The sequence below is a fragment of the Cucurbita moschata genome, unplaced genomic scaffold, assembly GCF_002738365.1.
Source record: "Cucurbita moschata cultivar Rifu unplaced genomic scaffold, Cmos_1.0 Cmo_Scf00019, whole genome shotgun sequence".
Taxonomy (NCBI): Eukaryota; Viridiplantae; Streptophyta; class Magnoliopsida; order Cucurbitales; family Cucurbitaceae; genus Cucurbita; species Cucurbita moschata.
The window spans coordinates 1,843,637-1,868,730 of NW_019268535.1; the positions used below are offsets into that span (position 1 = coordinate 1,843,637).

The 25,094-nt window shown below is 36.0% G+C and overlaps 4 protein-coding genes across 11 annotated transcripts in view; 2 read left to right on the plus strand and 2 right to left on the minus strand.

The window, feature by feature from the left end:
- Positions 1–2,101: 2,101 nt before the first annotated feature.
- Positions 2,102–10,560, minus strand: LOC111457255 (phospholipase A I-like). Of its 3 annotated transcripts, none has more exons than XM_023099461.1 (18): positions 9,764–10,560; positions 9,327–9,474; positions 9,105–9,180; positions 8,821–8,974; positions 8,510–8,719; positions 8,167–8,412; positions 7,918–8,080; positions 7,563–7,823; positions 7,357–7,478; positions 6,735–6,896; positions 6,136–6,328; positions 5,503–5,639; positions 5,297–5,435; positions 4,893–5,099; positions 4,322–4,793; positions 4,023–4,239; positions 3,821–3,910; positions 2,102–3,023 (listed from the first exon to the last, which is right to left on the minus strand). In XM_023099461.1, the coding sequence occupies exons 1-18, from the start codon at positions 10,304–10,306 to the stop codon at positions 2,580–2,582; spliced, it is 3,984 nt and encodes a 1,327-aa protein (XP_022955229.1). In that variant the 5' UTR covers positions 10,307–10,560; the 3' UTR covers positions 2,102–2,579. The 3 variants fall into 3 exon arrangements, with proteins under 3 accessions (XP_022955229.1, XP_022955228.1, XP_022955230.1); XM_023099460.1 differs by having other exon boundaries at positions 9,105–9,183; XM_023099462.1 differs by lacking the exons at positions 9,327–9,474; positions 9,764–10,560 and having other exon boundaries at positions 2,129–3,023; positions 8,821–8,985.
- A 2,313-nt stretch (positions 10,561–12,873) lies between these two features.
- Positions 12,874–22,701, plus strand: LOC111457066 (RNA pseudouridine synthase 6, chloroplastic-like). Of its 4 annotated transcripts, none has more exons than XM_023099198.1 (10): positions 12,874–13,187; positions 14,439–14,567; positions 14,672–14,926; positions 15,012–15,093; positions 15,361–15,476; positions 15,558–15,612; positions 15,729–15,840; positions 16,146–16,315; positions 16,451–16,788; positions 22,454–22,701. In XM_023099198.1, exons 1-9 carry the CDS (start codon positions 12,952–12,954, stop codon positions 16,733–16,735), a joined length of 1,440 nt encoding a protein of 479 aa, XP_022954966.1. In that variant the 5' UTR covers positions 12,874–12,951; the 3' UTR covers positions 16,736–16,788; positions 22,454–22,701. The 4 variants fall into 4 exon arrangements, with proteins under 4 accessions (XP_022954966.1, XP_022954967.1, XP_022954964.1 ...); XM_023099199.1 differs by lacking the exon at positions 22,454–22,701 and adding an exon at positions 19,777–19,800; XM_023099196.1 differs by lacking the exon at positions 22,454–22,701 and adding an exon at positions 16,961–17,541.
- Positions 16,830–21,597, minus strand: LOC111457065 (beta-glucosidase 45-like). 3 transcript variants are annotated; one of them, XM_023099192.1, is made up of 12 exons: positions 21,220–21,595; positions 21,080–21,146; positions 20,936–20,994; positions 20,772–20,847; positions 20,043–20,117; positions 19,853–19,940; positions 19,490–19,742; positions 19,296–19,411; positions 18,952–19,207; positions 18,764–18,866; positions 18,572–18,680; positions 16,830–17,220 (listed from the first exon to the last, which is right to left on the minus strand). In XM_023099192.1, the coding sequence occupies exons 1-12, from the start codon at positions 21,424–21,426 to the stop codon at positions 17,007–17,009; spliced, it is 1,623 nt and encodes a 540-aa protein (XP_022954960.1). In that variant the 5' UTR covers positions 21,427–21,595; the 3' UTR covers positions 16,830–17,006. The 3 variants fall into 3 exon arrangements, with proteins under 3 accessions (XP_022954960.1, XP_022954961.1, XP_022954963.1); XM_023099193.1 differs by lacking the exon at positions 20,043–20,117; XM_023099195.1 differs by lacking the exons at positions 20,043–20,117; positions 21,080–21,146 and having other exon boundaries at positions 19,853–19,896; positions 21,220–21,597.
- A 733-nt stretch (positions 22,702–23,434) lies between the features above and the next one.
- The window catches only part of LOC111457064 (polyadenylation and cleavage factor homolog 4-like), a 7,704-nt gene continuing 6,044 nt past the window's right edge, over positions 23,435–25,094 (plus strand). Inside the window, exons 1-3 of the mRNA XM_023099191.1 lie at positions 23,435–23,968; positions 24,221–24,322; positions 24,434–24,682. Coding sequence (XP_022954959.1) covers positions 23,594–23,968; positions 24,221–24,322; positions 24,434–24,682 — 726 coding nt within the window. The 5' untranslated portion in view covers positions 23,435–23,593. The remainder of the gene's footprint in view (positions 23,969–24,220; positions 24,323–24,433; positions 24,683–25,094) is intronic.

Sequence of the window (25,094 nt, forward strand, 5' to 3'; positions counted from 1 at the left end):
CATCATCTACATGTGAAAGCTGTGGAAGTCATTCCGAAGGATCGTGTAACCGAACCCAGAAATCTTATTCATTTTTGGGACAAAACAAATCCCGGTTCGCTTCTTCTTCCTTCGCCACAACATTATAGACTGCCAGAAAGTGGGAGGGGAGCTGCTGCAGCTAGAAGAAGCCATATCAGGTCTTTGGGTCCTATGTGAGCTGCTGCTGCTGCTGCAGCATCTTTCAAGCTCAATCTTGGCATAATAATCAATTTCGTTCTTGACGAGCGATCCCACGGTGCCTCGAGTTCCAATGGCAACAGGAGCAGTTACAGTAGCAGCCATTTTGTCACGAGATTCCCAGAATGTGGTGCTGCTGGGTTTATAACGTAAATTCAAAGAGGATTTTTGGGGTCCTGGGATTGCTTGCTTTGAGTCTAAGCTATCTCCTTTTTGATCTTTATATAAAGCCATTTGAAAGAGAAAGCAAGCATCAGCCTGAGCTTTTGATATAATAATCATTCTGAATGCTTCGAAGAAGCATCTTAGTGCTTCCTGTCCCTCGTGATATTATCACACATTTTCTACTCCTTTTGCTGCTCACTTACCATAAATAATGTATTCTCGATCGGATATTTGAACTAAAAAAATATTGACATAGGTTCGTTAAGATTCACGACCCTCCATTCTCATGACTTTGCTTTTGGTTTTTCTAAAAACCCGTATACCACAAATAACATCTTGTTATTGTATCCATATTTAGGAATACACATTCAATGCTAAGATTACGCATTGAGTTTCTAGTAGTAGATCCATAATCAACATAGTGTTTGTGATTGTTCCAGAAGAAATGAAACAAGAGATACGGTAGAGCTATGATAGTTATTGTATGAAGTCTACCAAATGCTAGATGCAGAGACACATAATAGATCGATATGAACATCATGAGCTGTCCCGTAATAAAACCTATTGTTACTGATACTTTCTACTCAGTTCCTTCTTCCATAACCCGAGCTCGGAGAAGGAAGAGATAAGAGGGCCCTGTGGAGAATGTGGTCAGAACCCATAGTAGAGTCCGACCAGAGATGAATTCCTTACTTATAAACTCACAATCATTTATTTGATTAACGACAACGTGTGACTCTCTCCCAATAATCCTCAACATTCAATATTGACACAAAGGTGGATCCACATTTTTATCGTACCGTAAAGAAATCTATTAAATATAAACAAAATTACGATAGATCTTACTCATCAGTAGATGTAGATTCAAGAACTTGTTTGCCTTTAAATACCCAATGGCAAAAATCTCTTAACCGGATTTTTTTTTTTATTTTGGAATAATTTCTCGAGGAAGATTTAAAATAAATAAATAAATAATATGGCTTTATAATGAATAAAATACTTAAATCCAGGCTATACATTCTGAAAAATGGTATTTAAAAAACTCTATTATGTTTCAAAGAAGAACAGCAATGATAACAAAAAGATCATGATTTGTTGGTTGTGCCTTTCATGTTTCATTTTGTGAGAACAACATAACCATTTTTTTAAATAGAAAATTAAGATGGATGCTATAAAATAAAAAAGTGGTTTGTTTATTTACTTTGTGAAGATTTCTTGTACACCCTTCATGAACCCATACCCACCCAATTGATGTTTAATCGTTTTATTTACTGGATAACGATGCAAAACGAATATCTGCAACGTTGTTTAAATACTAAATTATCAAAAATACTCTTAAATTATGTTTGTTGCAATGAAATGTTGGATTGCAGAATTTATGTGGCTACAAAACTAACTTCTTACCTACTGAATTCAAAGTTCGTAGATCTAACATGTTCTAAAAAAGATTGTTTTTAGTTAGAAAAAGGCAACTTTCACATATTCATGACTAATCTTGATTTTGCTTTATTGACAATGATTATATTATTTGTATGATGCACTTTTTATATTACGTCAGTTGATTGATATTTTAAATATAAAGTATATGAAATATGTTATTGATGTGTCTACTAATATACCGAAAATAAAAAGTCATAAACCAAATTTAAAAAGACTTATTATATTGCAAATCTAAAAATATAGGGCTAAATTTGCAAATATCGGACTAAATTCTAACTTTCTTAACATCATATAAGATCATATCGACCAAATTCACATTCGAACTTGCTAGCCTACCAACACATCCTCTCAAATGGAGGGTACTTCCAACATATAACATTTTGGTGGTTGGGTATTTTCCGCTGTGGTCTGTACCCTTCCTTCGAGTGATGAAATACAAGCATAGTAATCAGAAAGTCCTCAAAGAAGAGAATTTATGCTCATTTTTACATTCAAATTTGCCTAAACAAAGTTAGAACTGAACAAAGAAGATCAATCAGACAACCTTTTTTAGTGCCTTACACGTCTATGGCATTCAAAAGATGGTTATAATGAACACAAAAGAAAGCCCCCTCAAAATTGGATCTTCCTCTTTATTTTCTTGAATGTTCTCTATGCTCAGCAAAAACCATCTACTTTCCAACTATTCCTCTCGACCTTTCTCTATATTTTAATCTCTTTCATTTATTTTTGTGTGTGTGTGATTGTTCAAGATATTATTGGACATCAGGGAGATGGCATTTATACCTCAACTTTCGATGCGAAGCTAGAGCGTGGCGTAAAGCAGCATTTACACTTGCACGCTCTCGGAATAACAAGTCGTATAACTGACAAACAAATTGTGAAAGTTCCTCGTCATTGTCATCCCAGGTATCTAAAGAATAAGTTCCAACTTTCTCAGCATCACTGTCTTCCCAGTCACTCGTGGGACTTGAAAGCTCAGGATCATCATCTTCTCCATCGTCTTCGCCAATCTCAAACTTCCCGTTTTCCATGGTATCATATTCCCCTGACTGGAATGTTGTTGGTTGCGTGTCAGGGGGTTCAGTTGAAGAACATATTACAGCTTTAGCCTCAGAATCCAAAAAGGCTCTAATTAAAGCTGGGGTTGGCCCATAAGTTCCAGTGCAGAAAATGATCCTGTCCCTCCAAGCACCAACCTGGAGAAAATTCAGAAATATGAGTAATGAATCGTTCACATTAATGGAAAAAAAATGGATATAAGCGGATTAACCATTACGTTCGGTGCTAGGAGAACCATATATTTAGAGGAAGTTACCGAGTCAAACAGTGAAGTGAAGGACAGACAAATCTAGTGTACAAGTTTCAATCCATCAAATCTCAAGTATCATTTGACCTTATCCTGAAGCTTATTACAAAAAACTGTCCTTAAAACTTATGCTATCCTTGACCTATTTTAAACTATTTTATGGTTATTCTCCAAGACTACATATGAGATTTTCTGGGTTAAAGAACTCGGTAAAACTCTCCCAAGGACAAGAGGCCAGAAAATATTGACCACCTTTGAAATTCTAACATTACATGATTGGGTGAAAAAGAGTTGGACAAGCAGATATGAGATTCGCTAGAGAAAATGCCTCGGGAACACAAGGGTCCATATATGACTAACACCATGATTCGATCAAAGACCAACAAACATCTAGAAGGGAAAGCAAGGAGGACAAAATTGAATTTCTTGTTTGAAAAGGTCTTCCCAAATGGGTTTGACAAAGAGAACCACGTGAAAAAACTGGTCAAAAGCAATTGCAGAAATAGGAAACAAACAATCTAATGAACTACCTACTGTTCCAGTGATTCACCTAGAAATGCACTAGAAATTGAAACCATCCCCAATATAAAGTTTCACAACTTTCATGCATCAATTAACATACAAGGTATGAACTTTGAAGACATCTAAAATGTAAGGGATGGATTAATGAAAGATTTGAAAGCCTACCATCCAACGAACATCATCAGGTGATAAATGCAAGGAAGGCACGGTTCTACGAAACAAGTAAGCTGCAATTTCTTGATTATCCTCCATAACCTTGAACACAAACACCAATAGACACTCAGAACTGAAGTTCTTTGTACTGTGACTTTGACTATAGCAAACAAGAAACCACAAGGAAGCAAAGAAAAATATGAACATAACATACTTGGGTTTGTCGTCCTAAATAACGATGGACAATGCCTCCAATTTGGAAGTAGGGTTTGAGTGCCACCAGATCAGACACAGTCAAGACATTGGCAAGCAATGATGCACCCTTCCTACGATGACTTCGCATGGCTGACAACAAACTCAATTTGACACTTTGTAGAAATTTCTCTGCAAGTTCTCCAGGTTCAGCAACTACAAAAACATCATTTTGCCAACTACAAGAATAAAGAATGAGCAGGTCAGGACCAAATGAAAATGCTGCAACTGAATTCATAGACATCTGCCACGTGTGTTGACCTTAATATTGAGCCTGATGAGTCATTTTGAAGGGCCAAATGTACAATGCCCACTTGAGGTGAATTTTGTAACTTCTCATGCAATGCCTGTACAGGTGAGGAGAGTTCTCTAGGTCCTAAAGGAGACTCTGGGGCTAATGCTGCTTCTTTACCCAATTGGCCATCTAAGCTTAAAGGTGGAACCATGTCAATTCGACCAAGCCTTTGAGCTCCAACATCAGGACTATACAGAAGTGGGCTTGATGGAAAGCTTCCAGTAAATAAGGGTGATGTAAAAGGTGTTGGGAATGTTGTTGAAGGTACAGTCTTCACAATCCCTGATGTTCCAAGCATAAGGGATATTCTAATACCATTTTTGGAACAAAATGCTTCAAGTTCACGGGCATGATGCATAACTCTTCCTGCATCAGGACTATGAGAAGCTTCAATCAGTAGTACATTCCGTCTCCAACCCAGAGAAGGGCTATTCTCATCTAGCATGGCCATAAAATCAGTAGAATAACTGGTTAGTTCAATAAAAATCCAAACAGAAAGAAACATCGAGCAGTTGAAAATGCTATGAGAACAAACACCTGCTGATGATCCCGTCACCCTGGACAAATGAAATGAATTGAAGTTTTCCGACCACTTCTCATCAAATTGATAAGGGGAGATTAATCTCTCACAGGCATCCTTAAATGTCAGATTATTGCTTTGGATATATTCCTCAACTGCAGCTTCCAACTTCAGCCAGACTGCTGGATCAGTCTCGTCCAATTCCATATCACAACGTTCATCCACTGCAATAGATAAAATAAAATAAAATAAAATATGGATCATGTGCACATCTCTGTTCTTGAAATAGACGTGTCACAGGATAACCCCTAAATTTTTTTAGGGTCTGAATTTGGTGAAGGCAAACAACTGCAGGATTAAGCAAAGGAAATTTCACGCAAATGCTAAACCAATAAATCATGAGTAGATTAATATATCATACCAGGGTTAAATCGGAAATAATGTATCTCAGGCAGCATAGGTAACAATGAACTCAAAGCTTCCTCCACTCTATCCACAGAGCATGCACTCTCAATTAGCACTTGTCCAGTATCCAAATAACGCCACCCGCCTTTCCTCACCTAAAACCAGTAAAGACAGTTATAGAGCATTAAAATAATATAATTATTCATATGAAAGATAAATTACCTTCATTGGAGTAGAGCCACATCCAATGGAAACTAAGCAGTCAACTCTCGTGTCAGGCCATAGAAGCTGTGCTTCTCTTATGGCAAAGATTGTAGGATTATTCGCCACTATGGCTCCATCTTGCCAGCGATTTACGTCTTCAAAAATTCAGAGGACCATGAATGAATATATCAAAGATGGAAAGGCATTTGATTGAAGACCAACTTTATCTTTAATAAATCAGAAGTATGAATGAGAGAATCATCAGTAGACAATAATGTCCACCCAACTCTCACGTTAAATTTCATTCATGTCACCAATTAACAATATTGCAATCAATCTAACAACAATCAGTAGCAAGATTTGTATTTCATTACGTCATTATGCCCACCCTGCACACGTGTTTCTATACACTAACAATTTAAATTCAATGAAAATTGCAATTAAAACTCGTGACCCAATAAAAAATTATCACAAATTTAAGATACATGTGAATTTTATTTTATGTATTTTATCAATTATATTTAATCAAATTCATCTAAAAGTTACGTTTGTTACAAACTAGAATAAAATTTAATAACCCAATGTATGGTATTAATAAATTATAAAAGGGATAAAGAATATATTCACTTAAACAAGAACTAGGAGAAATACCATCTGAAAAATCATCAAGATAATAAGGGGCAGCAGATGATGCTCTTATAGCTTTCCATACTTGATGCTTGCAACTTCCAATGAAAGCACTGCGCTTATAGCCATCCTGGGCACTGGCCAAAGGTGATCCAAACACAGTAATCCCTGAACTGTCTGAAATTGCCAGAGATACCTCCGGTGTTCCAGCAGGATACTGCAAAAATGTAGTATGCAATGTAGCAATTGGCACAATCAGATATGGGACTGTAGTTTATGCAAAGAAAATCAAGCTGCTTTAGTTTGGTGTCCACAAAAAGAAAATTAAAAAATAACTAAAACAGAAACTAAAAGGTCTTATTTCAAGCCTTCTTATGAAAAGAGGGTTTTCTTTGAGCATGGCGTAAATTTTCTTATGAAAAGAGAGTGGAAGATAAATTTTCAGCATGGCTTAAGGTTCATCTCATTCCTTTATTCTTGATTCTACAGGATAGAAATTTTTGTTGCACTTTGTAATCTAATTTTGGTTGTAAATCATCTCATTCATATTGTGCATCCTTTCTTCCAACATTAAAAAGAGAAAAAGAAAAAAGAAAAAAAGAAATCAAGCCTTGATCTCAAACCTGATAATTGCGGAATAAGAAAGGCTGAGCTGGTACCATGCTCACCAAGGTTGACACAACAAATACTTTGGGGGGGTTTTTAACTGCAGATTCTATTAACAGGTCTCCATCCTCATCTGCACACATTTCCATCAATAGCCTCTCAAATTGATCGGCACTATGCTGCAAGACATCATCACAAAAGTATATTCCATCAGCTAGTTGGTGATAATAAAATGTAAACAAACAAAATTACGCATTGTTATAAATAGATCCTAATTGACTGGAGAGAATATGATGCATCCACCAATGTTTTTGGTCATTTCTGAATTGGACTTGTATAGACTGTGGAGACCAGATGTAGTTCAAATAATAATAAAAACTACTATCGAACAATGATTAACACCTTCAATATTTGGTCATTTATAAACATAATTTTAGGCAATAAGTTAGATAAGAGTGACCATAAAAAGACTTAGTGGCTTTGCTTTTGAAAGAGTCGAGAGAACCAAATAAAAGCTAGACAAATTTGGCGAGAACTTTCTTTCAGAAAGCTCAAAGGAAAATAAAAGCTTCCCATAAACTAAGGTACATAGGGGCGGAACCATCACATCATGGACAAGAAACTAGGAAATAATCTTACTTTTGATCCATGGACAACAACTCTAAAACTTTGTGATGAACTTTTGTAAAGTTGATCCAGCTTTTCTCTCCAGGAAGCAGCTTCACTGTCCTTTGGTGTAGGTTCAGCAAAGACGAGCTTTCCTATAATCCAAAATAAAATGTTTAACCACAGAACAGATGAAGTGCACAGAATTTAGCCACTACTTACCCTTGCAGCATACCTACCAAGTTTTTTATATATTTCTTCACATTTATCCAAAGTCATATGCTTAATACCAAGGGCAACAGCTAGCATGCCACCAGTTGATGTGCCACATATAAGATCAAACAATTCATGTATCTGCTTTCCCGTTCCCTTCTCAATTTCTTTAAGTATTTGAACTGTTGCCAAACCTTTCATGCCACCACCGTCCATTGAGAGTATTCGCAGTCCATGCTTTGCTACTTGTCTCCCTTTCATGGCACGTCTTAAATTTTCATTCTCCCCTACCCAAAAAAAAAAAAAAAAAAAATCAATTTGAATGGACTATAAGAACATGAATCTCATATCCACAAGGTGAATTAGATCAAAAGGACAAACCAAGAATTGCTAAAGCTCGAGCTGCAGCTTTATTCACACGTGGGTTAGGTGCAACTGTCAGGCGTAAGAGTAGTTCACGCAACTTTTCAGAAGTAATTAGAGTGCGACGATTTTCTAAACAAAATGCCAAGTTTCCAACTGTTAATAAAGCTGACCTTTGCACCTGCAGAAAAAGATCGTTAGAATTACAAACGAAAGGGTAGACAGGAGCAAGAGAGTTTTGGTAATATGAAGAGTTTGTAGACTAGCCTCTGGATTTTTCTGAGCACATAACAATTTCAATGATTTCAAAAGATCCTTAGTACACATTTTCTGAGATACAGTATCAGATGTGAAAGCCAACTTAGCCACAACTTGCAATACAGAAATTACTTCATCTTGCGCGACAGATTTTAGAACAGTTTTAATGGGCTGCATTATGTCTGCTTTCATCAACTGCATTGCAATGGAAACATCTGAAGCAAGAGAAGAAAGAGCAAAGCATGCTTGTCCAACCTGCCAAAAGTAATAACTGCTTAAAATAAGCCTATCAGCTCTAGCACAATAAATAACTAAATAAAAAGGAACAACCAAGTTCCGAAACACGTCTTACCACATGACGGTTCTCACTGCTTATCATACTTATAAGCTGATGTATTGCATTCTCATCTTTACTGATAACTGCACGATTTCCTTCATCTTGCATTATTTTTGCGAGGGCAGATGCCAATAAAGGATGGTGGCAGGAAGAAAAACGGAAAATAAGGGAGAAGAAGGCACTAAGCTTATGTCTAGATGTACCAAAATAAGAGTTGTTTTCCATCTGCATATACCAAAAGTAAAATCAATCAACGTAAAAAGTTATGCCTTAAGAGCTAATGTAATCCTTTATTTGAATAGTTGCATCATTGTGTTCAATACTACCTCTATTTGAACATCCACAGATATCAAATTTTCATCTGCCACAATTCTGATGTTTGCAAGAGAAAGATGGCGTAGATTGTGCAACGGCAAGATTTCAGGAAGAAATTCTAGAGGATTACCAAATAGTCTAAGAACACGTAACTCAGCCATAGCCCTGTCATAATGCTGGCGAAAATCAATAGACCCAAAAAAGGTAGGAATCACCAGCTACTCTTGAAACAAGGGCATTAACAGTGAAAAACACAAAGCAGAAGTTGCTAACTATCCAAAATAAGACGAATAACCTGAAGTCGAGAAGAGGCCTAACGAGTTTGTTGTATTCAAGTGATAGCTCCACCAGCCCAACGCACTGCCTCAATTCTACAGCTCAACATTTTTCAAAAATCTAATGAATAGGACAGGAAATGCATCAAAGCACCTCATTCTTGAGGCACGTTTTTACATGGTCTAAATCTACTTTCTACTATGTCCAATGCTCTTGTAAGTTTTAGAAAAACCAGGCTTACCAGGTACGGAAATCAGAAAGTTGGAATCAACCTGGAGCACTTTCAAACTTTTGATCTCACCAAGCTCAGGCGGCAAAACTGAGAGTTTATTGTTTTCAAGGTACAATTTCTCTAGGAGAGGCAATCGAGTTAAATCAGCTGGCAATGCCTGAAATGAACATAGATAAAGATGGATGAACTCAACTTCAAATCATGTTTCAAACCGACCACAGCAATCAAAATTATTGATCACTTAAAAGTAAAAAAATAAAAGCAGATGATTGTATAACATTAAATTTCAGGCATAATTGATCGATCAAAAAGAGCAAGAAACCGAAAATGTCGCAAGATACCAGAATTTTCTACAAACAGGAAAAACGAATGAAAGCCGTCATTGTACTAAACATGCTCGCAGAAGAAGAAGTTGATTAGCAAAATAAATGGCCACAAACACTTACCGTCAAACCACAACCTCTAAGATTGAGCACGGTAACGGTTTTCCAGTGCTCGCCGCAACCAATCACCTCGTCGCTAACCCCGGGCATCGTCGGGGCCACATTCGACCTCAACAGCCGCGTCAGAACGCCAATCCCATCATTCTGCTGCCCCGACCCCGCTGACTTCTTCAACGTCACAGCTCTAAGAGGCTCCCTCCTCTTTAAAACCTTCATATCTACATCCACATTATCTGCTTCTTCACGAAAATTCAATTCTACCTGCACAGCATCCTGCGGCACCGGCAAGGCAACCATGAGCTGCGACTGAAGCCTCAGAGCCACCTGATCTTCGTCATCTCCAGCCGACCAATCTAAATCAATCCGAAATCCAAGATCCTGACCCTGCGTCAAAATGTTCAACGATGACGACGAAGAAGAAGAGGAAGAAGAACACGATGACGACGAAGAAACACGATCAGGATTCTCCGCATCTTCTTCCGAACCATAATTCAGTTTCAAATGAAAAATCTCAGATGACCGCTTCCATCCCAGTCCCCAGGACATTTCAACCAAATCACAATTTACTTACAAATTCGCAATGATCCAATCGACCAGTGGCCAACCAAAGTCAATTTGCACCTGGTTCACGGCATAGAACCAGTGCTCTTAAACACCATAAAAAACACACCGATTCCTTCCTAGTATAATCACAGTTTCTCAGCTGCGAAAACGGATACTGATGACTGGAGAGATAATGGACGCCGGACGGGCATTCAGGCGAACTCGCCGTTCATTCTTCTACTGGGAGACATCAGAAGAAGCCGACATAAACAAGAAGCCTTCCGAGTTCCGATTATATATTAATTTTCCGTTTCCTCAAGCAAGCACGCAATCTGCTGAACAATGCGACGTCGTTTTAGTCCATCAGCTATTCATTAGTGATCGGATTATTCCTTAATATTTAATAGTTTTTAAATATCAACACTAAAAAGCAATTTATTTTATTTTCATTTTCTAAAAAATTATAATTTACACTAACACTAAAAAAAATCTAAATTAATAATTACATTAATTTAAGTTCTTATAATAATTCAATTAATTTTCTAATGAATTTAGACCTACTATTTTAAAATTATTTTAAAATAATGTATTTATATTTTTTTAAAAAATAAAGAATTCTAATGTTAGTAATGTAATATAAATGTAGATAAATGCACTATAAAATTCATAATATAAATTTATATCATTATTAGTTTAAACAAAATTTAGAAATTTAAATTGAATTTTGCTTTATTTTTTAAATTGTGTTTTTTTAATTATAAAATTGTATTTGTTTCTTCCTAACCTTAATACATATTTGACATTTTTTAAATGGTTAATTAGATTTTAACGAATAAAAACAACATTTTAAAAACTATATTTAAAATTTAAAATTTGACTAAAATTTTAAAATTATTAAAAAAAAAGTATATAAAACATTCTAATATTTCATCAATAAAAGTTTTGAAATATTTTAAAAAATCAAAGTAAAAATATTATTTAAATAATAAGTAAATTTCCGACTTAACCTAATATTTTAATTATCTTGGTGATTATTGATAGTGTTACGTTATCATCAATAACTTTAAATAAAATATATTTGAGAGTAAAAAAAATTAAATATCGAATTTAATAAATGTTAATACTCAATTTATAATTTTTTTATTTATCTCAAAAAATAGGAAGAAAGTTGTTAATAATATCTATATGGTAAGATTAACCTAACATTTTAGACATTTCAAAATTAAAATTTAACAAAATGATAAGAGTTGAAAATTTACATTTATATCAATTATTTGACTTTTTTTTATTTGTTTCATAAAAAAAAAGAAGGTAAAATATATATATATATATATATATATATATATATATAGTTTTATAATAAGAGTTGAAAATTTACATTTATATCAATTATTTGACTTTTTTTTATTTGTTTCATAAAAAAAGAAGGTAAAAAAAAAAAAAAAAAAAAAAGAATATATATATATATATATATATATATATAGTTTTATAATAAGAGTTGAAAATTTACATTTATATCAATTATTTGACTTTTTTTTATTTGTTTCATAAAAAAAGAAGGTAAAAAAAAAAAAAAAAAAAAAAGAATATATATATATATATATATATATATATAGTTTTATAATAAGAGTTGAAAATTTACATTTATATCAATTATTTGACTTTTTTTTATTTGTTTCATAAAAAAAGAAGGTAAAAAAAAAAAAAAAAAAAAAAGAATATATATATATATATATATATATATATAGTTTTATAATAAGAGTTGAAAATTTACATTTATATCAATTATTTGACTTTTTTTTATTTGTTTCATAAAAAAAGAAGGTAAAAAAAAAAAAAAAAAAAAAAGAATATATATATATATATATATATATATATAGTTTTATAATAAGAGTTGAAAATTTACATTTATATCAATTATTTGACTTTTTTTTATTTGTTTCATAAAAAAAGAAGGTAAAAAAAAAAAAAAAAAAAAAAGAATATATATATATATATATATATATATATATATATATATATAGTTTTAAGGTACAATTGTATGATTGCAATATATACAATATACTATATAGGTCAAATAATTTGATTTTCTAACCTTTGCAATAAAATAAATCTATATGTTACGAAAATTTTATTGTATTTTAAATAGGAATGCCATCAAATAATGAATTACAAGAATGAAATTTTCTTATTTAAATTTATTTTTAAATTGAAAAAGAATCAAATATTAAAATGTCAAAATTTGAAAATAGTCCGAAATTTTTATTTACATTTTTGATATTTAAAAAGAAAAAAAATTTATTTTTTTTATAAAGATTAATAAACAAAAAAAAAAGTGAATTAAAATAATATTTCACAAGAGAAAAAAAAAAGAAGAAGAGAAATATTATTTATAAACTAAATAATTTGTTACTATTTTCATTATAACCATAAAAATAATTAAAAAAAAGTTTTAATGGTATTTTGATTTTTTTTGAAGAGTATTTTAAAACAATTATTTTAAAATTATTTGTTGAGTTATTTTTATTAATCAAGTTATTAATTTATGGTAAAGTTGTGAGAGACCGAAATTATCCTATCCGGGAACGGAGGATAACAAGCATAATCTTGCTCTCGCCGGCCCATTCCAGCTCCCAAACCTCCGAAGGATGCTGGCTTCCATGAACATAGCTCTGGTGGCCGCCAACGGTTGCCGTGGCCTCGGTACGTCACTAGCCCTGCAGCGCACTTTGGCAAGAACTCGTGCTAATTTCAGTGCTACTGCTTGCGGCAATTACTTTGCTGCTCGGCGTTCTCTGAGTTCGAAGAGCAGCGCATTCCCTTGCGAATCCTCTGTTACAGATGTTGCAGTTACACAATCTACTACTACTTTTGCTGAGAATGGGTAACGCTGAATTTGTTTTTCTGCAGCTTCTTGTTTATTTGTTGGATGGATAGTTTGAATGGGAGGACTGTTGTTTAGTTGTGTTTTCACTTTGTTTACTCATCGGTGAACTGAGGAAATCATATAAATGTGACATTACGAGTCTTCGTTGGTTTATGTAATTCTTCCTTCCTTGCCAAATTCAATTGTTTGAATGTTTATTTTAATGGCTGTGGGGGAAGTTTGTAGTTTATGTAACTCGTTGATTTGGGTATTGCTTGTCTTGTGGCGAAAGTTGCAGAATGGAAATTAAAATGGAAGATTTTTTGAGTTTAAAGAAAGTCCGTGGCTGATGGCTCGAACCATATGTAGTACATGTTGAGGATTGTTGGGAGGGAGTCCCATATTGGCTAATTAAGAGGTCGATCATGGGTTTGTAAGTAAAGAATACATCTCTATGGGTATGAGGCCTTTTGGGGAAACCAAAAGCAAAACCATGAGAGCTTATGCTCAAAGTGGACAATATCGTACCATTATGGAGATTCGTGGTGGCTAACATGATATCAAAGTCATGCCCTTAACTTAGTTATGTCGATAGAATTCTCAAATGTCGGACAAAGAAGTTGTGAGCCTCGAATGTGTAGTAAAAAAAGTGACTCAAGTGTCGAACAAAGGGTGTACTTTGTTCGAGGGCTCCAGAGAAAGGAGTTGAGCCTCAATTAAAGGCGGGTTGTTCGAGGGCTCTATAGGTCTCAAGGGAGGCTCTATGATGTACTTTGTTCAAGGAGAGGATTGTTAAGGATTGTTGGGAGGGAGTCCCACATTGGCTAATTAAGAGAACGATCATAGGTTTATAAGTAAGAAATACATCTCTATTGGTATGAGGTTTTTTAGGGAAACCAAAAGCAAAACCACGAGAGCTTATGCTCAAAGTGGGCAATATGATTTCATTGTGGAGATTCGTGGTTTTTGACAATATATATGGACTATGAATAACGAGCATTGAGCCTATCTCCACTGGCTGGCACTGGAAACTTGTGGTCAAAACTGACTTACTTAGTAGCTCCAAACTTCAACTTTGCTTCATGCTGTCAGATAAAGGAAAGATATACTGTTTCCAGGCACCTTTGCTGATTACTCTCTTATATGCTCAATGAACTTGCTGTAATCTTGATTTGTTATTGGATTTTTTAATCTCCCAATTTCTGGGATTGAATTCCTTTTCTGTGATTCCTTTAGTATTTAGCATGCTCAGGATTAACTTAATTTCAGGTATCCCCAATATCATCGTTTGCTTCCATGCCCCTCATTCAGTGGACCGCCACGAGTTGAACATCTGGTTGTTTTGGAAGGGGGGCCTGTTATGGAGTACATCTCTAAATCCTTGGATCTTCCTCCTCTGTAAGTTGTACTATATTTTAGTTGTTCATAACAATTGATGCTACAACATAAAATTGAAATCAAATTAAGATGAATTAATGAACTAATAGTTTTGGTTTTTGAAGGTATGTTGCAGACCTCATTCATTTTGGTGCGGTATATTATGCCTTAGTATGCCCCCAGCCTCCGCCAACGGCAACCCCCGAGCAAATTAGACTATTCAAAAAGTTTACACAACCATCATTTTTGAAAGGGCGAAAATCTATCAAAGGGAAAACAGTGAGGGAAGCACAGAAGACATTCCGGATAACTCGCATTGACGAGTTTGTGGAGGTTGGAACATACTTGCGTATTCATGTGCATCCCAAACGCTTTCCAAGGTGACATGAACTGCCTGTTTTTCTTTTAAGAAACAAAATGATGTTCATAATGGAATAATGCTAGTTGAACTTTACAATCAATCAGGTGCTATGAAATTGACTGGAAATCAAGAATTATTGCTGTGACAGAGTCCTATGTGGTTTTGGACAAACCTGCTGGTACATCGGTCTGTGGTTGAATGCTCGAACCATTAATCAAGAATTATTGCCTTCTATTTGTGATGACTGTTCTTGCATTATTTCTTATTGTAACATTCTTCAAGATTTGATCAAGATTGGTGTAGGTAGTTTGGTGATATGGATAAGTTTATAGAACTTTCAACATGGCACCTCTGATCTAAGTGAAACTTTGTAGAGTATGGCACAATTTATTTACATCAATTCCATTTGGCAGAACATTAATTTTTAGCTAAGCATGACAAATATCCTGTCAGGTTGGAGGCACTACTGACAACATTGAAGAAAGTTGTGCAACCTTTGCAACTCGTGCTTTAGGATTAACATCTCCGTTGTGGACGACCCATCAGATTGACAACTGTACTGAAGGCTGGTAATGATGTTGCTTATAGATATTTTTATGTCTATTGCCTCCATAGGGAATACTTGTTTTGATTCATTTACACTTTTACAGCGTCATTCTAGCACGGACAAAAGAATATTGCTCCGTCTTCCATCGTAAAATCAGGGTGAGTTTCACGAACTTATTTCTTGAGTTTGAACATAGCGGTTAAGTTACTTTATTTGTCTCAACGTGTTTGATTTCTTAATTTGATAGGAATGCTTTACAATTTTTGATTAACAGGAGAAAAAGGTTAAGAAGCTTTATCTTGCTCTTGCTGCTGCTCCAGTGCCAATAGGAATAATAACACACTATATGCGGCCAATTAATATTGCTCCAAGGCTTGTTTCAGAAGGCAAGTCTCTCGATCAAGCATTCGAATAAGAATAGAATATTTCTTTGTAGAATTTGTTGCACTTTGATATCTTGAAGAACATACGTATACGTATACCCGCTTGATAATTATTTTGTAGCATAAACTCAAGCAATTAGAAAATGAGTCTAGTGTTCTGCCAAGAATTCAATATGCAAATGAGTGTCCTAATCATATTAACATTTAAACTCCCTCCCAACCCAACATCTACAGCAGTGTCGCCCCCAGCTCTAAGGTGTGATTGGCAGTTTAATCCTTTGGTGGTTTGATACATCTTCTGCTTGCAGATTGTATTGATGGATACAACTTGTGTCAGCTTGAGGTATTGGAATGCAGAGAGGTTGCATGGCCGGATGCTGATATTGAAGCAAAATACTGTATTGAAGAATGTGGGTGGCCTTCCAAAACGAAAGCATATGAATGCAAAATCAACCTCTTGACTGGTCGGACACATCAGGTTCTTTGTTAGCTAGTCATTCTGTTGCTATAGTTACTTCTATTATTTGTAAACCATCTTCATAAATTCTTGCATTCAGCATTGGGGCACCTTTGAAAAAATTTCTTAAAATAAATTTGACCTTTCCCGATGCAGATTCGAGCACAACTGGCCAACTGTGGAGCACCATTGGTTGGTGATTCCATGTACATGCCCGCAGCAGTTGCAGAGATGGCTAATCCTGGGTTGAATCCATTTGGAAAATGTAAGAAAGAGTATGCAAGTGAAGAAGATAAAGAAAGTGCAGTGACAGAGTGGATTTCCAGGCATGGAAAAGAACCAGCCATGGCTATTGGACTTCAGGCTTATGAGATATCATGGGATTCGATGGAACACATTTACAATGCTGGGACTCCTTGGTGGAAGCAGGAACAATTATAGCTGGATATTGACTCGAAGCCGTCGTTTTGCATTGGCCAACATTCTCCAAATCTGTAAGTTTATTCCCATCATCCACAGCACACACAGAAAAGAGTTGAGAAAGATACTCTTTTATTTGCTCTGAAATGAAGTCTTCTACTTACAAAGCTACCATCTATAACCAGCATTATAGACGATTAACGAATGAAACTAACAGCATTCGGTAATCAAATCCGTTTTGCACGGGCAATTACATAAGCAATTTTCATATAGTTGATGGGGCTCTGCTTGCTTAGGTCACTTTCCTGGATGCAACTGCACTGACATTGTTGCCCATCAGATTTTGGGCAATGAAATTTTTGTACCAAAAGGCTGAAAACTTTGGAGTTCTCTTCAGAGTGGCATAATCTACATGGCAAAGCCCAAACCTTTCAGTATATCCACTTATCCATTCGAAGTTATCCAGCAAAGACCAGGCGAAGTATCCTCTCACATCTGCTCCTTCCCTGAACAAGCACCACATTAAATACAATCCGGACAAGCTTCAATTCAATCATGGGTGCACAAAGTGAAACTCTTCTTTTCTATTGGACACTTGAATGGATATAGTTAAATTCAAGCTTTTCATTCTGTACTCTCAGTGGTTGTAATCAAGTTTGATGTTATATGCATGAATTCAGAAGTATATAGTCTATAGGTGGTGCTCCTCGAAGCATTAGATCTCTTGTCTGTTCCCGATCATGGTGTGACATGGTGCAAATTCAGTATTTTGTTGGCTAAAGGCACTTTCTTATGGTCCTCATATAAATTATCGGTTTAAATGTCCATTTATCGACTAATTTACCCCTCCTCAAAGTAGTTAGTTGCCCGAGTGAAGTCATTCTCCTGAAACTAGTTTTATGTTTACTATTTATTTGAAAGATATAATGTTTTTTGAGCTGGATGATTAGATTTTGAACCAAAGAAGAAGAGTAGAGAAAGTTCATGGAGAGATTCCTTGACCATTTGAGATGAGCTTAAGAAAACCTTGAATAGATTTCTCAGTCTTAGATGTTCTTGACACTGATTCCTGATTTCATGGACCAGAGTTTGTACTGTGTCTAGGTTGTACAATTGTGTCCTTCCGTTCTAAAGGATGACTTTGTTAGGAATCACGAATCTCTACAATGGTATGATATTGTCCACTTTGAGCATAAGCTCTCATGACTTTGCTTTTGGTTTCCCCAAAAGGCCTCATGCTAATGGAGATAGTGTTCCTTACTTATAAACCCATGATCTTCCTCTTAATTAGTCAACGTGGGACTACTCCTTTTAATAATCTTTAACAATCCTCCCTTCGAACAAAGTACACCATAGAGTCTCCCCTGAGACCTCCTTCTTTGGAGCTCTCGAATAGCCTCCCTTTAATCAAGGCTTGACTCCTTCTCTGGGGGCCCTCGAACAAAGTACACTCTTTATTCGACACTTGAGTCATCTTTGACCACATCTTCGAGGCTCACAACTTCTTTATTCGACACTTGAGGATTCTATTGGCATGACTAAGTTAAGAGTATGACTCTAATACCATGTTAGGAATCACGAATCTCCACAATAGTAGATATTGCCCACTTTGAGCATAGGCTCTCATAGCTTTGCTTTTGGTTTCTCCGAAAGGCCTCTTGCCAATGGAGATAGTGTTCTTTACTTAGAAACCCATGAATCTTCCTCTTAATTAGCCAATACGGGGCTACTCCTCTTCTATATCTAAACTATGGTGGGAGCGATGGATGAAGAGAAACAACATGAAGGGAGAATATGGATGGAAGAAATTAAAGAAGTAGATGAAGTATGTTGACAGTATTGTAGCATTGCTTATACCTCATTGATGTTTCCAAGGCACCAAGGTAACTGCTCATATAATCTGCTCTTCTGGTATCATTGAGTAAATCTTCTGTTTTTGTATTGGGCTTATCCTTCTCCCCATAACCTGCATGAAAAACACAATAGTTTGTGAGGAAATGTGAAAAAATGTATTGCCAAAACTTAAAATTTTGTCCTGCCTTCACTTACCATTTTCTGTCACAAATATTGGTATGTTGTTGTATCTCTCCTTTATGTACGTAACAATTTTGTTCATTCCTTGAGGATAGACGTATATCCAAGAAATTTCAGTCTACACGAATACGAAAAACATTCTAGTTATTTTGCCTGATATCAATGCTGGTTGATGGAGGCAAGAACATTTCGAAATAACTCACAGGTTCTCCTATTGAGGTTTCTTCCTTCATTGGTGTACAGAGAGCAAAACCTTCGATCTTAGACGACCCCCATTTCGGTTCACAGGCCGAATATAGGCAGTCTTTTACATAGAAGCTTGTATAGTGATTGATGCCAATGAAATCTGCTCCATTTTTCAGCTTCTTTTGATCTTCTGTTGAAAAGCGAGGCAAATCAAATCCTAGAATTTCCTCCATTTCTGCTGGATAGTACCCAAATATAATTGGGTCTAGGAACCTGCATTTGAGTTTTAAACATTGTAGTTTAGTGATGTATATTTAGCAGGGCCAATGGAATGATGTTGATTGTGAGCCTTGAGTGTTACCAATTCATATAAAAAGAGTGAGCTCTCTCAGCTGCTGATATGTCTTCGAATGAGTCGCTTATCGGCTCGTGCCACACAGCATTGATAACTACTCCTATAACACCTCCTTGTTTGGCCTGCAAACAAGATCAATCTAATTTGACAGATTCTCTCAGAGCTTAAGAGACCAGACGGTATCTTGTTAAACTGATTACCTGGTATTTAGACCTGTAAGTGTTGACAGCAGCAGCATGTGATAGAATAATGTTGTGAGCAGCTACTAAGGGTTCTCTTGCTGAGTCTCCATGCTTGCATTTGCCAAATGAGCTCGAACAGCGTGACGGAGGAAATGTCCCTTTCCTGTAGCCACGAATAACCTGAACATTTGGCTCGTTGAAGGTGACCCAGTACTTGACTCGATCTCCAAATGATTTAAAGCAGATATCAGCATAATATCTGAAGTCCTCCCTGAAAATATGAATATGTGAAGTTCTTTGTTCAGTTTCTGCAGGACTGATGGGCAAAATGTGTTCAAAACTGGAGTGGAGTTGATGGAGTATTGCTAGTTTGTATCATACTGGACTTGGGGATTCAGCCAGGCTCCATATCTATCTTCAAGTTCCTGAGGGATGTCATAGTGAGTCAATGTCACAAATGGTTCTATCCCTGAAAGCAGAACACATGGATGTTTGTATGACTTATGGGAAGGACAGATAAACTGTAAGTGATGATTTTAAGTGTCTTTCAGCTTGTGAGGACATTAAAAACCTCGTTCGAGAAGAGAATTGATGAGCTTGTTGTAATGATCAATCCCAGCCTTGTTCATCTCCCCAAATCTTCCTTCTGTAAGTTCATAATTTCAAAAGGTTCTAGAGATCTAAGAAGTATGGATATAGATAACATATGATACAGACACGTAACATGTCCTTGACAATCCTCCCCTCGAACAAAGTACACTATAGAGCCTCCCCTGAGGTCTATGGAACCCTCGAACTACCTCTCCTTAATCGAGACTCGACTCCTTCTCTAGAACCCTTGAACAAAGTACACCATTTGTTTGACACTTGAGTAACTTTTGACTACACCTTCGAGGTTCACAACTTCTTTGTTCAACATTTGAGGATTCTACTGACATGACTAAGTTAAGGATATGACTCTGCTACCATGTTAGGAATCACAAATCTCCATAATAGTATGATATTGTCCACTTTGTTTTTGGTTTCCCCAAAAGGACTCATACCAATAAAAATGTATTCCTTACTTATAAATCCCATGATCAACCCCTTAATTAGCTGATGTAGGACTCTTCTACCAACAATCCCGACTAGGATACAAGTTCATCAAGAAAAATGTAAGAATACACATAAACAAACAAGAAAGATACCCACAAAAAGAGTCCAACTACAAGAAACAACTCCAATCCAAATGAACGATACCAAGTTGATAATTACAATAAACTCGAAGAACGAACACTCATAAAGACACATGAAAGCTTACTCGGTAGTATTCTTGCCCAAGAAATAGAGAAGCGGTAGCTGTTGACTCCAATAAAAGCCATAAGATCAAGATCCTCCTGTTATTTGCTCATCTTCCATAAAAATGCCAACGGATAATGATAAGTGAGCTTAAGAAGCTTGAGGAGAATGGTTTCATAGACTAACCAGATAGCGATGATAGTGATCAACAGCAATATCTCCATTAGTTTCATCCTCAATATTGCCTGCAAAAAAGCTCAAAGTCTGTCACTTTTTGAGGAAAAACAGAGGAAAAGAAGCATCAGAATCTTGCAGTTTGATCAATCTAACCAGGCTTATGAGTAAAAACATCCCAGTTGCTGAGACCTTTACCATCACTCAAGAAAGCTCCTTCAAACTGAAGTGAAATGGCTCAAAATGGCTCAAAATCAAGCAAAGAACAGGAAAAGGAACAGAAGAAAAACAGTCACCTGATATGCAGAAGAAGCAGTTCCAAAAAGGAAATTGTTTGGGAGAGGCTTTGAATTTGTAGTTTCTTCAATTGGAACGTGGCTACTCGACGCCGTGACAGTCGAAAAGAACACCGAAACCAGGAGAAGAATGGCTAAAAAAGCTAAAGAAAACTCCATAACTGGAAATAAAGCTCTCCCCACAGGCTTTTGGCCAATGAAATACATAACAAATTAGCCACAGTTTGTATTATGAGCCCCATACAATAATGAGATTGGAATGGACTTTCTGCGTGGTGATAGCTCAGCTGGGCTAAGTTTCTTGTTGATGGCAACCTACGGTACCCCACCACACCAAAATGAGGTGATGTTAACGAATCAGAGCAGTCTAGGACACATTATTGGTTTGATGTCATGGGAAACCAATTGGGGTCCTTTCAGACCACTGTTTAATTTCTTGTTTATAATGTCCAAATGATGAACATTTAATGTTGTCCTGCGGCTGTTATGATGGCTGGTGAGCAAGTTGATATGTATGAGAATGACACTCAAAAGAGTAAAAAATTACTCAAGAATATCTATCCAAGTAGGATGTTGTTTTTGCTGTATTTTCATTTGTGGAAGAACGAATAAATGCACACTGGTATGATGCTTGTATATCTAGTACGTGAATTTGACCTCGAGTTGTTAGGTTGAGTCTCTCTTGAATTGGACGAATCGATTTGATCAAACGAGAAATTAGTTCTGTATATACTCTCATGGCTTTAGACTATCTGTGTCGGGCCTAGGACTTGAGCCGTTCTTTAAGTCAGTCGAGTCAACCTAGGTTCTGATTTGACCTAGGCCCATCTTGGATGTTGTTTTTGTTGTATTTTCATTTGTGGAAGAAGAATACATGCACATCGGTATGATGCTTGTATATCTAGTACGTGAATTTGACCTAGAGTTGCTAGGCTAGGCTGAGTCTTTCTTGAATTGCACGAATTGATTTGATCAAACGAGGAATCGGTTCTATACATGCTCTCCTGCCTTTAGACTATCTGTGTCGGGCCTACGACTTGAGCCGTTCTTTAAGTTAATCGAGTCGACCTAGGTTCTGATTTTACCTAGGCTCATCTTGCATTTCAGGTTCTTGAATTCATAAAAGAAAGTTGTGTCTTATCTAACTATGCTCGTGATGTGGAATTGGCTTATGATGTTTTTTCTTTTTGATCAATAACATTTATAACTTGAGGATTTTGTCGATTTCTTTTAGGGTTAGGACCAAAATTGAGCGGGAACAGAATCCACATGTAGGGAATGCTTGGCGCGGGCCCATCTAAGGCCGATCGTAACCCAAGTTTCTCTTCTTTCTTTTGATTAGCCGTAGCTTTTACTCTGTTCATGTTTAGCTCGAGTATTTTATAGTTTCATTTGGTCATTGATTTTCTCGTTCTTTGTGCTTGTTCTCATGATTCATTCACATTAGCTCTCACTCCCTTGTTAGGATTCATGGTTTGACTTTAACTTTTTTTTTTTTTATTACCGTTCTTTTTCTCCGAACATTTTTATTTGGTTTTTACTATTCTTGTCGTGTGAATACAGGGTGTATGACCGGTTATCAAAATTATACTTATACCAGTCACGGCTAAAATGCCCCAAAATGTTCCATAAAGGGATCTGACTAGTTGTCAATTCTTCTTGGGTTATATGCTATAAAAGTTATGGTTGTTGTTTATTCGCTTTTAACTTACAACCTTGATTTCTTTCAAATTGTTTTCAATGCAACTCCTCACAAACGTGATCCAAGACTCGGTTGTTTGCAAAGTTTGACTTCCATATGGTTGACTTATTTATCAGGTTAGAACAAGTGCCACACAGTTGCTGTCTTGTTAACTATATTCTATTTTAAAGTTAGTCTATATTCTCTCTACTAATTTATTTAAAAAGGATCCCGATAATATTCTTCCTATAAATTTTAATAAAATATTTATCTTCTTTAATAAAAATCATTACTTTTATTCTATAAAAGTTAAATGAAAATTGACTTTAATATAAGAATAAAAAAATATTTTAAGATTTATAAAATTAAAAAAAAAAAAGATAAAAATTAAATTTAGACATTTGTTTAAAACAAATTAAATAATAACTAATATGGATTATAGAATAAATGTATTTTTGAATAATTAGTTTTAAAAGGAATAAAATAGTTATCTTAATAAAAGCAAAATTATGGTGGGAAACAGTTTCTTTTACACCGGCGAAGAATTAAACTAAGATACACCGTGACTCCTTCTCTCTCTTGGTTTCTCTCTCTAGCTTCTTCTTCTTCTATGGTGGGAAGAAACCCTAATTTGATTCTCTTCCCTCCTTGGCGGGATAAATTTCTGAACTCAATCCACACACTTTGCAATTCATGAACCGTTTCATGGAATTGGAAAAGCTCTTGATTTCACGAGGAAACCCTAGAGCTGCAGCATATTCATCCGACCGCCAACTCCCCACCACCAGCGGTAGGGCTATGCCCAATGAGTTGTCACAAAAGCCTCCCTCTTCAATTGCGCACCGGTTTCGAGCTCAGCTAAAGCAGCGGGATGACGAATTCAGGGTTTCTGGCCATGATTCTGTGCCCCCTCCTTCCTCCGAGTTTATCGTGCAGTTATACGAGCTTATGTTGTCGGAGCTCACCTTTAATTCCAAGCCCATCATTACGGATCTCACTGTTCTTGCGGATGAGCAGAGAGAACATGGGAAGGGCATTGCTGACTTAATTTGTACGCGTATTCTCGAGGTTTGATTCTGTAATTATGTTTTCTTCTAATTTGAGTTGAGAAGACTCTTTTGAACGTTTCAATTTCTGGTAGTATATGAAGGAAGTATGTTCTAATAGTTTCTATGGACTTTTTGTCTATTACGTCTTTTTTGTATTATCGATTTGATGGGGATTTGGGCTATAATAATTTAGGCTTTTTGTCCTCTTTGATGCTTATATTTCCCGAGACCACGCGGGTGTTCTAGTTCATCATTTCAAATTTTCGTGCAGGTTCCGGTTGACCAAAAACTTCCTTCATTGTATCTATTGGACAGTATTGTTAAGAATGTTGGGCACGGATACGTTAGTTATTTCTCGTCTCGTTTACCTGAGGTATGTAAATTTTGGTTTCTGGGGTACATTTATGTTTCTTATGTTTCAGATTTTAGTGTGAGTTTCATTGAGTTCTCATCAATCCTCTGTTCTTATTTTTTTGTTACTTAGGTATTTTTTGAGGCTTACAGGCAAGTTCATCCTAATCAGCACAATGCTATGCGTCACCTCTTTGGGACATGGTCAAATGTATTTCCACCATCCGTCCTTCGGAAGATTGAAGCTCAACTTTCTCAGCTAACAACACAAGAGTCCTCAGGTTTGACATCCTCAAGGGCTTCTGGGTCTCCTCGGCCAACTCATAGCATTCATGTCAATCCAAAATACTTGCGTCAACTGGAACACTCAGTGGTGGATAAAGTGAGCATCTATCTCTTTTGCTATTTAGAATACAATATTGGGTTTGCTTCATCTGCATTTACGGTTGACACTATCAATCCAAGTATTTAACATATTGCATCCTTTTGTTTTGTTATTTTCCTCCTCCATTTTGTGGATGCAACCAACTCAAGTGAATGAAAATATACCTTTTGTTGTTTTTTTTATTTTTAATATTTGAATTGGCTTATCCATTCCAGCCGTATAATATTTGTGTTAGGGGTTGGATTAGGTTGATTTGTGTAGTGAAGGTGAAAAAGATAATATTATAAGGATTTTTTTCTATCAATTGGTCATGCCTTTTTTGGAGAGAAACTGAGGTTCTTGATACCCTTTTCTCAAATTTGTGGGTTTTTTTTGGTAATTCCCCCCCCCCCCCCCCCCCCCCCCCCCC